General features: G+C 45.1%; 1 protein-coding gene across 1 annotated transcript; it reads right to left on the bottom strand.

The window, feature by feature from the left end:
• Positions 1-12,343: 12,343 nt before the first annotated feature.
• On the bottom strand, positions 12,344-14,447 carry FIBIN (fin bud initiation factor homolog). The gene is made up of 2 exons (XM_070624567.1): positions 13,330-14,447; positions 12,344-13,199 (listed from the first exon to the last, which is right to left on the bottom strand). Exons 1-2 carry the CDS (start codon positions 13,959-13,961, stop codon positions 13,181-13,183), a joined length of 651 nt encoding a protein of 216 aa, XP_070480668.1. The 5' UTR covers positions 13,962-14,447; the 3' UTR covers positions 12,344-13,180.
• Between the last annotated feature and the right edge of the window lie 201 nt (positions 14,448-14,648).

Below are 14,648 nucleotides of genomic sequence, written 5' to 3'. Positions count from 1 at the left end.
GCTTGACCCAATGCTTTGATGGATTGCACAAACTTCCCAGGAGTATACGATGACTTTGAGAGGGTATTTGGATATGAGTAATCACAGGGAGACATAAATGAAGGTTATGCTTGAGTTCTTCATTTCAACTCTAGAGCTCCTTTTCCTTATAAGCAATGGTCTCTCAGGTTGAAGACTCATACTTACAATCCTCTATTTTAGGACCAGTTGATTTCACCCTGTGACCAGCTGGGTTTTCATGATGACTAGCAGGCATCCACCAATGATTATGCTTCCTCCATGTCAAAACCACCAAGAGGAAAATGAAAGCACCAGTCAACCAGATGTTTTGTCTGCATCATGCCAAACTATTAATTAGATGAATTCAACACCCCTCATCCCCTTTAATTGTCTTGCCATAGTGTAGAGGAAGCCCTAATCAATGAAAAGACCAGAAATCCAGCCTTTTTGTCTGTTGAAGCCAAGGAGATAAAATTAGCCTGTTGATAGATGCTTTCACTTTTCAGTCAGATGTTGGGGCATCATAACCATAATACGATATAAAATATGTGACTTTGCATTAGGTTGCCTGGAACTCTCTAGTGTCTCTTTGTTCTAATACATTAGACAAACCTTTGTAATACAAATCATCCTAAAATTCTACTTTCTTCATGCCTTGAATTCTATAATACACCCATTACATTTGGGAGGAATTTTAGCCTGATAGTCAAGATCCTCAATCTATCTACCACCTCCCTCCTGTCCCACTACTCGCTTGTGTTTTACGTGTTGTAGACCAGGCTTTCTCCACTTTGGCTTTCTCCACTGAGCCTGTGGCTCAGCTAATTCTTTGTCCTGGGAGTTGTCCTATGCATTGTGGGATGCTTATTCACATCCCTGCTTCCACCCCTTTCCTTTCATGCCATGTTCTATCCCCTAATGCACATGCTTCTTCCTCCTTGATAAGCTTTTCATTGGGAAATGGGGTGGATAAGGTGTTAGTCCAGTTTTTCCTTTCTACCAAGAGCCAGGACGGAGATAGGAGAAGGAGGAGAGGCCGAATTGACAAGGGACAGGAGAAAGAGTGTGGACGCGGGTGTCAATCATTTTGATCCCATCATATTAATAGGATAAAGACTGCTTGCTATATGTCACTTTACACCTAACAAAATAGGCGAGACCCAGATGGATTCTCTCATTTGGTCCTCTTCAAAATCCTGTGAGATAAGGACCATTATATCCATTTTACAGAGAAGAAAACTGAGGCCCACGGAGTTTTAGTCGTTTGCCACAGATAGCCCAGACAACCAAGGGGGAGGGGCCATGATTCAATGCAAGGCAAGCTGTGTCCAGGAGTCCCAACTTAATAGTATGTTAAAGTTTATGATGGTTTAGGAGGTGTCATCCCTGAGACAGCTTGCATTGGTTTCATCTTCCTGTTATTGAAAGATGGATCACCTGGGAGAAAGAGCCAATTGAATTCCCATCTTCCCTGTGTGTTTCCATTCCAGCGCTTTCATTTGCCTTTAATGACTTTCTCAGTCCTTTCTCTTGAGAGTAAGACCTTCCAGGGCTGAGCTCAGCCCAAACATGAAACTTTTGGGAAAGAATTAGGAAAGTCTGTTCAGCTGTATTTGTAGAGGGGGGAGAAAGATATAAGGTACTTTTTTTCTCATCCCCAAAATAACTTAGTGTTTGGACTTTCCAATTATCATGTGGTCAGACCTTTATGAGAAAGTCCAGAATTAGTTGAAAAAGACGTGAATTTGAGACTCTTCATCTCCCCTTACAGAGCAGAGCCATGAGAATGAAGCACAATGCTCACCAATGACTGGTGAACCTGTGACAAGATGGGCAGAGGCCGCCCTGCTCGGGAAGCTCGTCAGCCACAGCAGCTTTGGTTCTCACTGGGCCTTTCCCCTTCGTTCTTCCTTTGACCCTCTCCCCACAGGTTCTTCTACAGGCTGGCTATTTATTCTATAAACTCTCTTATTAGTGCTAAGTTTATACAAAGCATCCAACCAGGGGTTCATTCATTCAAACATTTTTGTTGAATTCCTACAAGGTGCTAGACACAGTGCTTGGAATTTTATGAATATTGTTTCATTTATTCACCCAACAACCCTATAAGGTGGGTATCTTCATCACCAATTTATATGAACTCAAGGTCCGAATAAGTAGACTGCCCTTGAACGTTAATGTTGTGAGTGTAGAGCTGAGATTCAATCCCGAGGTTTGTCTGTTTGCAAAACCCATGCTTTTAATCACTGTAAGTCACTGTTTCCTCGTACTAAAGTAGAGCTGGGAGACCTTGGTTAGTGTTTATGTTACAGAAGAAAGGGTTAAGGGGTCTGGGGATATTGAGCCTGGCCAAAGGAGCTGCCAGGTCTTTGATTAACTTGACCTGGAGGAGAGATAAGTGGGGGCTGTGGGTCCCTGGACGGTGGAGGCCACAGAGAGATTTCAGTTCAAAATATGAAAGGACTTTCTAAGAGGTGGGATGCTCCCACAAATGGATGCACTCCTCCAGAGAGAAGGGAGTGCCCCATAATTTGAGGAGTGCAAGTATGGGCTGTCTAATCACTTGGGAGGGCTGTAAAACTATAGAGAAGATTCAGGCAGCTGACGACCAGGTGAAAAGGATGAGCTTGGCTCCCTGGGCTGTGATTCTGTGATGTCCTGGTCTTAATGCCAGGAGTGTATATGGCCTGGAATAAGTGTCTTCACCTGTCCAGACCTCAGATTCTCCATTCATCAAGCTTATTTCTAGCTCTTATGTTCTCAGACCGTGTAGCCCTCAGGGCCCAAAATGTATCTAGGGATGTAATTGCAAGTACAGTTTTATTACCATTTTAGCCTGACAGAGGTTAACATAATGTTGAAATCTTGGGTTTCACTCTCAGGTTGGCCGGCTCAATCCTGAAAACTTGAGCCTGGGGTCAAGATCGTCTCTTGCTCATTTCTTTCTCAGTGAAATCCAAAGTTTGTTTTATTTAGCTCCCTGGGTCATTGAGGAAGAACTTTGTCCAAATACTCCTGAACTCTTGATTTGAAGTCTTCCTGATCCTTCTAGAAATAGGCTTCCATTAGAGGACAGAATGGGCCAGTCAGGAGAGGCTGGTCACAGAGAAGGGAACATGGAGAGGCTGGAGATCAGAGAAGAGGCAACAAGAAGGGTTGGCATAGGCATCAGGTATGTTCTAGAAAGGTCACTGAGCAGTTTACAAGCAATCCTTGTGAGGGGTTTTGCAAGGATGACCTGTGTTAAATATATATTATGTGCTCAGAATAGCCTGCTGGACACACAACTAGTATAAGAATATTGTCTATTATTTTATTATTATTATTATTATTATCATTATTATTACAATCATTATCCTCTGAATCCAGTTCAGTGACTGCAAATAGTAGGTACTCAATAAGTGTTTGTTGAATGAACAGAAACATGAATGAATAGCCCCTTTAAAAATAGTTTCTTAACAATGAATGAAAGGCAAAGTGGTGGCTGCATGTCTTGGTAATGGTAAGATTTTTACAGAGGAAATGGGAAAGCCCTGTAAACCCTACATCCTGTTAATATTATGTCATTTTGGTAAACTGTCAGTCCAGATCTTTCACTGTGATTCTTTTTATGGCGAAACTCTTGGAAATTAGAGGGTCTATGGAAAATGTGATTATAGGATAAGTATTTATCATTAGTATGGCCTTTGCCAACTTCTAAGCCTGAATGGGTTTTTGTTTGAGCCAAACAGTTAAAAATTGTTCTATTTCTTAAGTTTTCCAAGTGACTAAAATGTTTCTAATTAGAAAAGAAATATTGCTTATTTATTCCTTATGTTTATTGCTAAATATATCCACACATTAGTGTTCACTGGGCCAGGCTGTCTGCTTCTGTTCTGAGGAGGGTGCAGATTCAATCCCTTTCTTGACCTGTGTGCAGGGGTCACTGTCCTGAGCCCTTGTTCACCCGAGCCAAGGCCCCTTTCCTCCAGCCCAGGTAGAGTTTGCACGGGGAGAAGCAGGTAAGCTGGGGAATGACCAGGCTGCTTTCTCACTTCGGGAAGGCTGCAAAGCTGCACACAACAGTCCCCAGGGGATCTTCCGTCCCAGACCGAAATAGGGCTGAATCAGTCAATCGACCACCCTGCCCAGCTCCTGACCTGGAGACGCTAGAGGACAACCAGGCAGTTAGGGGCCACAAATCACACAGAGAGCGTCTGGGGTTACCTGAAGAGGCTCATACTGTCACCCTAAGGCTTTCCTCAGTGAGACCACAGCTGGGCTCTGACCTTTAGTCTTAGAGGCCCAAAAACTGGACTTTGCTAGGGTCCTCAGGATCAAATATGCAATTAGTGCTCAATAAATAATAGGAATTAATATTCCTATGCTTTCTCTCTCGGCAGCCCCGTCGCCAGGTTTCGCGTTCTCTCACAGTGGCTGCCTGTGTCCTGAAATCCCTGAGTCTTTCATGTGCATCCTCACCCCTCCTCCAGTTGAGGCACAAAGCGAAGGCACTGTTAACGTTTGAAAGTGAAGGGTAAGCAAGTTTTCTAGCTGTTATTTCCTACTGCAGCGTTCATTCTCTTGGCCCGAATAGGGAGGAATGTTTGTGGTGTAAACACAGGCAGTGGAGCTTCCCTCTTTGGCTTCTGAGGAGCCTTCCTAAGTGGGGAGGTCAGTCCTGGTTCATGGGACAGACAGAGAGCATCTAAGTCTTATTTCATATGCATCTTTTCATTTCAACCTAAGAACACACCAGGTGTCCCTTCTGAAAAGAGTCTTCGATGAGCTGCACATGGACAGACAGGCTGGGAATGGTGGCCCTTCCTTTTGCTCAGCATTAGACTGAGTCCTCTCTGTGCATCGGTGATTTATCAAATCCTCACAAACCCGTGCAAACTATGTGTCATAATCCCCACCGTGCACTGGAGGAAAGTGAGGCTCTGAGAGGTTACACAGTTTGCTTACGTTCGACAGCTAATAAATTGAAGACGCACAATGTGAATCAGAGTTCTGTCTCTACTTGGTGCTCCCAACAGTGGGAGGACAGGGAGAGCAAAGGAGGCAACGGGAGAGAGCTAGCCTGAGGCGGGGGAGGGGAATCCGGGGCAGGAAGAAACTGACACTGCGAGGGTAGGCAAAAATATACCTCAGAGCAAAGCGAACCCACTAGGTTTTCTGCTCTTTATAATTTAATCCGTAGTCGGATCATGTGGAAAATGTTAGTGGTTGACTCAGTGGACTGCCAGCAAAGCATACATTTTGAAAGTTGAGTGGAGCGCCCGCATTTGCTTGGTCTTGGAACGAGAGCTGGGCAAAGATCAAAGCAAGAGAAGACGTTCAGGAAACAGATTTCTTTAACTGCCTGCAGGAGGAAACTTCTCACAACTGGAAAATGCAAGCCGTTCCTGCCAACCCCGGGTCATGGAGCTTTACCTCGTTGATCACAGCTGTCAGGCTCCTCTCTGTAAACAGCAAGCTGTTGACACACAAGGTATCTTCTGTTTCTCGTGGAGAGCAAAAAAGGGAGACGGTGAAATGTCCAAGCCATCCGAGTAAATGCTTGTTAGAGTCAAAATAGGACGCTCTGTGCCCTTACTGAATACAAGGCAATGTGAAATTCTGAAGTCATTGGAAACCTCAAGAGAAAAGTATTAATTCAGATGTAGCTTATCTACCTACAGCTTCTGTAAAGAAAAATGCAGAATAGAGATGCAATGCTGATGCTGGATCACTGATAAAGGGAAGAGGTCCACAGTTTGTGTGTGTAATAGTTGATCGTGTGAGGCATTCATGTGGTTGAGTGGAAACCTCCATCTGCACAGGTCTGTTTGTTCCAGCCCATCAGGTAGGGAGGTCAGAGCTTGGGCTGGTGGGCCAGTGTTGGGCTTCAAGTCCAAGGGGTCAGCTGAAGTCCCTGTATTGTCCGATGTAATCAGGAGAGCTGCTGAATCCCATTCTCCATATCCAGCCACCTTGGGGGAGAGGGGGAGGTGGTCAAGCATCTGAGGGAGGAAATGCTAAGGTCAGACCCAAACAAGGGAGGAAGAGAAGAAATGCAGCCAAGAGTTGGGGATTGGATCAAAGCAGAAGAAGTTTGGGAAAGAGGACACACACTCTTCTGGAACAAAAGCAATCATGCGACGTCCTGGTAGAGGATCAAGGCCAGTTCCTGCCGTTTTTACCACTGCCACCTTAGATCAAGCCTCTGCCCTCTCCTCGGCATGGCCTAGTAGCCACCTAACCCAGTGGCCTCCCTCCTTCCACTCCTCCCCCAGGAGATGATCTCCTCCCAGCGTGATCTTCTTGTGTAAGTCAGATCATATCACTCCTCTCCTTAGGCCTCCAGTGCACTGAAACTCGAATGATAGCCAAATGGACATTAGATAATCGAAATTTGAATAACATACAAATATTATGCATTAGTACCCTATATTAATTACATAATTAATGTACAAATATATCCTCTCCTTAGACCTCCAGTGCATTGAAATTAGAATAACATCTGATTTCTTATGATGGCCATCTAGTTCCCCCATTACCTGGCCCCACTTCTCTCTGACTTCAGGCTCTTTAATTCTTTCTCCAAATTACTCTGCTATAGTCCCACTGGCTTGTTTGTTTGTTGTCTCTTCTCAAACATATAAAATTCTCTCTGCCTGAAGGACTTTGTACTTGCTGTTCTTTCACCAGGAACACTCTTTCCTCTAATATGTACGTTCTTGGCCTTCTACTCAAGATTTAAGGCTCGGTTCAGGTATCTCCTACTTACTTAGAGAGGTCTTGCTTAACCAGCTTTTCTGAAATAGTACATATCAGGGCCTCATATTCTATCACATATATTTTAGTTCATGTGCTATGTCTTCCCCTACTAGAGGAGTCCTCATGATTGCATGAAATTTTCACATTTCAATGTAAGGGCAAAGAGGGCACGGATTTTGTCTGACTGCTGTATCCTGGAGCAGTGCCTGATGCATAGCATTCGCTGAGTGTGTTTTGAATGAATGAACATATGAGTGAAAGGTAGACCTGCAGGTAAGTGGTATCTGGCAAGGAATCTTTGCATCTGGATCCAGGGAGTGCGACTGAATACTTTTTCCAGCTGTGAACATCGGGCTTCTATCTCTAAGTGGATATTGTGAACCGTCCTGACCAGTTCAGCATCTGTAAACATGTGTTTTGATGAAATGTGATCACACACTTGAAAGTGCTTGGAAAAGGTAACATTGAGCGAGAAGCCAACTGCTCTTAGACAAAGAATCAGCGTGACAGATCCAGGTGTAAGGAATTTATACTTCACCTAACACAAAATCAAGTACAGAAAAAAGTTCTTTGAGAGAAATTGGGTTTGACTTTTTTTCAGTTATGGAAATCATATGAAGGAAATGTTCATTTCACAGGCCATTCATCACAGATCCAGAATAGGAGGGAGTTAAAAAGTCCTGTGTCCAGGTTCCTGCCCTCCGAAGGGAAAGCACCATTAGTGGTTACAGACGGGAGTCAGACTGCCTGTGTCTGAATCTTGAGCCCATTCCTGCCTGGCTGTGGGACCTTGGGGAAGACACTTACCCTCTTTGTGCCTCAGTTTCTTATCTGAAAGGTTCAAAAAGTATAACATCTACCTGAATTGTAATCCTGGGAGGATTATGTTAAGATAATGTATGGAAAACACTTTGATCGGTGCCTGTTCAATAAATGTTGGCTATTATTATCTTCATTTTGCAACAAAATGACTGAATTTGAGAACATTTAAGGGACTTTTTCAAAGTTGCAAAGTTGCACAGCTGATCCATGTTGGGGTAAGATCTAGAACCCAGAACTTCTGCCTCCTGAAGCACTGTAGGTAGATTTAAGCATTTTAAAAACATTTATGCAAGTAAGCATATTTAACATCTAAAATAGACAGTGGCTACAAAATCATGTATTATTATAATATCATTTTTTTCTTAAGAAAAAATATATACCTAGATGTTATGAAAAGTACTGAGAGAAGGTACAACAGCATGCACACAGTGGGCATATGGCGGGTGGAATTCGAGAACAGGAACAATTTCTTTTTTTGTGTGTTTCACTGTTTGCCATGTTATTAGGATTCAGCAGGTATGGCTATTTAATCAGAAAAAAATGTTTTTAAAAGGGCAAAAATTATAACAATAACAGCAACAATGAAACCCGTATATCTCTGGAATGTGCAATTATACCAAATCCTTATTTTATTTACGATGTGCTGCATTTTCCAGACAGTTCTAGCTTAAACTCTTCGCTGAGTTGGAATCTAGTACGCGTGCCAGTGCCCCGTGCTGAGCACGCTCATTCTTTGTTTAGGTGTCAGCTGCCGCACGTGTCTGTGTACTAGTTCTGTCCTGGGTACCTTGTATGGTGGCACTTCAAAAATGTTTGATAAATGACATAGCCATCAGGATCCTGACTCTGGAAATAGTGTTCCTAAGGAACATCCCAACTCCAAAATTGCTAAGAGGACTCGCAGGCGCTCATTCTCTCTACCGGTGAATTACTGTTACTTGTTTCTGTATTCTATTTCTAAACAAGATTTCTTATGTCTCCAGTTGTTTTTCTTTTAGTATTAAAACATTTAGATCACATTTAGCGTTTATATTTCACACTCAAGTATTATTCTTTATCAAGAAGATTTAAATAATCATCCTTTGAAAAATGTCCCAAGGAAATTTGACCATGTGACCCTTTAGGGTGATTTCATATCTTAGCGGTTTTCATGCACGTTTTTGTTGCTTGTTAAAATAGTTTGTAATCTAAGTTTCAAGGCTTCGCTCAGAAAGTTTTGAGCCTATTTCCTTAGCAGAGTTTAAGAGGCAATGGAAAGTATGAACAAAGGTAGGGCCAGCCTTGGGGTCGCCGTCTCTAACACACCTGCCCCTGCCGGCCTCTGCCGGCTTCTACCAGCTGGGCTGTGGTTGTTGCAGAGGCTAGCAGGGCCTGGTGACCTTTATCAGCAGACTCTAGATAGCTGCCTCTGGAATGCTTTGAAGCAGGAGGATGGACGTGTTCACGCGGTCAGATGGGGAGGTGGGGGTTTGTGGCGCTGCACAATGCAACACACAGCGAGGGATTCCCTGAGGACTTCCGGGACCCAGGAGCCACTCAGCTTCGGACTGACGGCAGTGCGACATCTGTGCTGCTGTAGGATGGAGGCTGACCGGCCTCTAGGGGATGACTTTTGGAGTGGACAGCAGGTGGCCCCAGTGGACCCCTACCCTCCACATTCTTCTTTTGTTTAATCATATATCCCACTAGATAATCATTAGTTTAAAAAGTGACAGCACAGTGAGGTATATAAGACACCACAGAGTTTTAGCCTTGCGAAAATCGTCTAGACTTTCTGGGCCTCAGTTATAGAAATATTATAATAATAATTATAACAGTTATAATAATTATAATAGTTATAATAATAACAACAACTTAGGAAGAAGGACCTGGCCACCCACTTCTGAAAACTCGGCCTTGAAAACCTGGTGAACAGCAGTTGGTCACTGTCTGATCCAGCACTGGATGGTGACAGCGTGGAGCAGAAAGACGGGCAGGGTCCCGCTCTGCTGTGCACAGGGTCGCTGGGAGTCAGAATCCACTCCAGAGCACTAGCAACAACATGACAATGACTAACCTTCACTGAGCATCCACTCAATGTCAGGTACTATTCTAAGCACTTGGCATGTATTAATTCCTTTTAGATAACAGTTTCCTAGCACAGTTTGTTGTTAGAATTAAGGGAAATAACAGGCAACAGTTCTTAGCAGAGGCCCTGCCAATAATACTGAGTTCTCAAAAAAGTTAGCTATTTTGTTGTTATTATAACTACTGCTACTACTAAGAGCCTCCTACTCCAAATTAAACTCTAGGAGGCTTTTAAAACTTTTGGCTAGAGGAAGTCACAAGGCTTTGTAATGTCCCAGAACTGCCTACAACCTAACTCAGAGCCTGACGTAGACTAACTGATTGACAAATATTCATAAAAATAACACATATCCTGACTTGTATGGATGATTTTGTAAGTAGATTTCTCAGGGAAGACAGTATGTAGTTTTCTTCAGATTATCAACGTATTTCATGGTCTAAGAAATAAAGAACCACAATTCTAAAAGAGAATTTGTCACCGTGTGGGTAATGAAACCCTAAGAATAATGAGGAAGTGGGGGTAAGATCCGAGTGGGGCTGGCTCTCCGCCATAGGGGCATTGGGAAGAGCCTTGTGACACTGGCCTCCGGTTTGGCAGTCCGGGATGCTCCGTCTCCCCGCCTGGAAGTTCCCGTTGCCCTCTGGGGCCATTTACATAAGACTTTGGGATTACTGGCTGCACATCTAGCCTTGAATGGATGATTCAGCGTCAGACAATTTAGTTTTGGTTTTGAGGAATCATAGAATGTTAGCACTGGAAAGAACCTCATGCAGAATCTATTTCAGGATTTTCAAATTTGTCGCAGATGTGTCACTGATTCTCTTCCTGAGCCCATGGAAGACATCTCTAATTGGGGGCAGTTTACATCTTTACATCTGTGCCTTTAAAATCCTTCTTAGCATAATACCGCACACAACTACTACCAATTGACTGAAATTGGCATGCAGTGGAAACCAGATTTCCATTGTGTCATGTGTCCATATCCTTGTCCTGCAGTGGGGAAAATCTAAGAACCAAATATCATCTCCTTTGCCTCTGCCGTTATTTTTCCTCATCTTTCATAGAATAAAGAAGGTAACCCTTTTTTCTTTTTGTGAGGAAGATTGGCCCTGAGCTAACATCTGTGCCAATCTTCCTCTATTTTATGTGGAACGCTGCCACAGCGTGGCTTGACGAGCAGTGCTGGGTCCGTGCCCAGGATCCCGGCCTGCTGGGCCACCAAAATGGAGCGCGTACACTTAACCACTATGCTACCGGGCCAGCCCCAGAAACCCTTTTAAGCGATCATTTACCTTCTTCCCACACACCAGTCTAGAGGCAGCTGAAATGACAAGGCCCCTGGATGACAAGAAGAATTTACAAATGATTATTCTAAGTATTATTCCATAAGTTCTTCTTTTTTATTTTAAACAATGAGATAGTTATGCAAAGATTCAGGCTTCAGGCCACTGCCTCTCATCTCTTAGCATCCTTGAAGAGAGCAGCCCTGTACAGTACTTCCCCTTTATCTTGGGGGGGGGGGGGGCATGTTCCAAGATCCCCTGTGGATGCCTGAAATTGTGTTTAGTACCCAACTGTATATATACTGTGTTTTCTCCCATACGTCATACACATGATAAAGTTTAATTTATAAATTAGGCACAATAAGAGATTAACAACAGAAGCTAATAGTAAAGTAGGCTTTGGGGCCATTATTAAGGAAAATAAGGGTTACCTGAACATAAGCCCTGCGATACCATGACAATCGATCTGGAAGCCCAGACAGCTACTAGGTGACTAATGGGCAGGTGGCAGACACGGCAGGGATCCACTGAACAAAGAGATGAGTCCCATTCTGGGTGGGATGGAGTGGGACAGGGAGAGATTTCATCACACTACTCTGAAACGTGCACAATTTAAAACTTTTGAATTGTTTTTTTCCGGAATTTTCCATTTAATATTTTCAGTCGGAGTTTCACTGTGGGTAACTGAAACCACAGAAAGCGAAACCGAGGATAAGAGAGCACTACTCTACTTAAATCTAAGAGACCGGGCACTGCTACAGCTAGCCGGGGATCAGTCATTCCCCGGAACTCGGTTTCCCCTACTGTAATAGGAGGATTTTGGACACTTCACAGGAATAGAAAACTGGGTTCCTCATGCATGGGAGAGAAAAATGGCTCACTGTCGAAGAGTAGATTGTGAACATTTATTTATTTTCTCACCTGTGTGTGTGTGTGTCTGTGTGCATGTGTGAAAGGAAAGTATATTTAAGGTGAGGGTGAGGTTTGGCCAGAGAAAGACATGAAATAAAGTGCATTTCCAGCATTTTAAATCATTAATTAAATAACACAGACCTGGCTTCAAAATTATTAAACGTCACTGTAGTTCCTATAACTTAGAATGGAACCCTTCCTCTGCCTTATGAGGGCATATAGGGTATAAGCCTTGTCATAAACTTTTCCAGTTGGTTCTTTGGGAAAAACTGGAGAAAACTGAGGTTTTTAGGCAGACGAGCAGAGATTAAGTTCTGACAGGGCCTAGAGTATTTTTCTTTCGAGGATGGTAAGGGTGGCAGGGAACGGAGGATTGCCAAGCACGTAGCTGTCCCTCTGCCTTGTTGAACATACACTCTAAGTAAACGAGCTTAAATCGCCACCTTCTCTGTCCTTTTGCATCGGCTCCTCTTTGCAATTTGAAAGTTATGAGTAGAAAGTAGAAAATAAGCCAGTATTGTACGAGAACATATTTATTGGCTGAATAATAAAACTTAGTTAAGGAGCTATTAGAATTAGAATTCCCCCTACTTGAAGCACAGGTTTCCAATAAGCAAACAGAAGCAAAACCCCCCAACGAGAAAGAATACATTGGTAACCTAAGTCATAGGCATTTGGGGGTGAGCTCAGACAGTCCATCTATCGCTCTGTGACGGACCGTAGCCCTGATGACACACACATACAATGAGAGACAGCATGTCAACAGGAATACGTCACCACCACAAAGCTTAGACTTCTTCATCGTGGCTGCTTTAACTTACACACACCACAGAGGCACCTCAGACATCTTCCTGCAGAGGAAAATTTGCACATAATTTCTAGCCAATACCTTTACCAGAACAGAACCCTGAAGCGCCCAAACTGAAAACAAAACCTAGGAGACCATGGTTAATAAATAAGAGAGAAAAGGAGAAGAATAAACAGGCAACTTCCATCCACGGGCGGACATGCAGAGCAGCACCTTGAACCCCATCTGAAAACAGGTAACTGTGACAGCTTTCAGAGCCTGGAGAGAAGCCGGCAGGCGGCGAGGAGCCGTGCACCATGCTCTCTGGGTATTTCCACGTAATCTCCAGGATGGGGAAGGTTCGTCAGTCTCTACTGCATAGACCGTGTCCTTTTAGATGTGGCTGAAACAGGTGTCTCTGCAAAGTTAGAAAGCCCTCCAGGAAAGGTGGGAGCCATGGCCTTCAAGTGTTCCTTCCAGGTGACAAGTCAATAGCAATCACATAAATAATGTACAAAAACAAACCCACTCAACTCTCACTTATTTCTTTTAAAAGATGATGTCAGATCACTCTCCAAGTGCAAATCTGGATATAAAAAAATAATAAGTATAAGGGAAATGTCAGCCCCTCTTTTCCCTCTCCGTCCCGCCTCCCCCCGACCCCACCAACGGGGCTGGTGTGACGCCCTCTCCAGGAAGGGCGCCCTTCCACCTACACTTTAAGATAATCGTTTTTCAGCCGACCTAACCGGGTCCCGTGGCTCCTGATGGTGAGGGCCAGCAGCTCGTATTTGTCCCTGAGCCCTGCAGAAATGTCGAGCGTTTCCTTCAGCAGGGACCTGGTGTGGACCAGCATCCCCAAGAAGTCCTCGTTGAGCCTGCTCTCCTGCCGGCTGTCCTGTTCCTGGCCCTGCTTGAACTTGCTTTCCAGCTCAGTGAGGGACTTGTCCGAGTTGGAGTAGGCGTCCCCGATCTGGTGGGACTCCCGCCGCAGGTACTTGCCATAGCTCTCTTCCCCGTCTAGGTCGTAGGAGATGCTCTTACTGATGCCCTCCAGGACGCGCCCAGCGTCCTCCACCTGGCGGCCCAGCACGGTGAACTCCTCCCGCAGGGTGAGGCTCAGCAGACTGCTGGCCTGGCTGCCCTCCCCCTGGGAGCAGCGCCGGTGGTCACTCACCCTGAAGAGCAGCTGGCACTTTTCGGGGTCATCATTCTCTTCATAGTCCCCGTCGGGGACGAAGTAGTGGTGCAGAGTCCCATTGGACATCTCCGGGTAGAGAGGGCCATCGAAATAGCCCTGACACAGGTAGCAGAAGAAACCCATCCAGAGGAACTTCAGGAACACCATTCTGGGTATTGAGGATGACCAGGGACCCTTGGAGAAGACTTCGCCCACGCCCGAGGAAGGGGGTTCCCTGGGGAGTCAGTGCCTCCCTGAGACGGCGTCAGCCTCAGCCCCAGCCGGCTTGCTGCACCCTGGCCCCGCCTCCCCAGCAGGCTTCATGTGGCTGTGGCACCGGCGCTGGGGTAGCGCAGCCGGCCGGGCGGCAGCCAGCGCAGGATGCACCCTGGCTCTGCGCTCCTGCGGGCGGGCTCGGGCTCTGGCTCTGTAGCTGGAACTCAGCCGGCTTTTTCCCAGCGGGATGGCGGGGCGGAGGGGGATCCCCTCCTCCAGGGTTCCGGCAGGCCGCTGGCTCTGTTGCCCTGCTCTTACTCTCAGAGTCCCCCTTGGTCCTGGGAGATGGAGCCTGCAGCTGGAGAGAAGGCTCTCGCCCTGTGATACTATTTGCACTCCTGGACTGGGTGGGAATGCCGAGCTTTTCCCTTGGCTAATGATATCCTGAGGATCTCTCTGCTCTCAAATTACAGCTGGTTTCGTCACTTGGAAGCCAGGGAACAAGTTTGGAAAGAAACCTCTCACCAGGTCTCTGTTGTTAAAGGTACAGGGTCTGTTTTTAAAGATTGGAAGGAAGACCTTGCAAAATAGGATTTAGCTTGAAGGAGAAGATGGGAAAAGGATGATAGAATTCTCACA

The sequence above is a fragment of the Equus przewalskii genome, chromosome 6, assembly GCF_037783145.1.
Source record: "Equus przewalskii isolate Varuska chromosome 6, EquPr2, whole genome shotgun sequence".
Lineage (NCBI taxonomy): Eukaryota > Metazoa > Chordata > Mammalia > Perissodactyla > Equidae > Equus > Equus przewalskii.
The sequence above is the reverse complement of the archived record's forward strand: the minus strand, read 5'-3'. Positions and strand labels throughout refer to the sequence as shown.

What these genes read in the sequence shown, in the direction of transcription:
- FIBIN (XM_070624567.1), bottom strand. Translation starts at nt 13,961, where the DNA reads ATGGTGTTCCTGAAGTTCCTCTGGATGGGTTTCTTCTGCTACCTGTGT.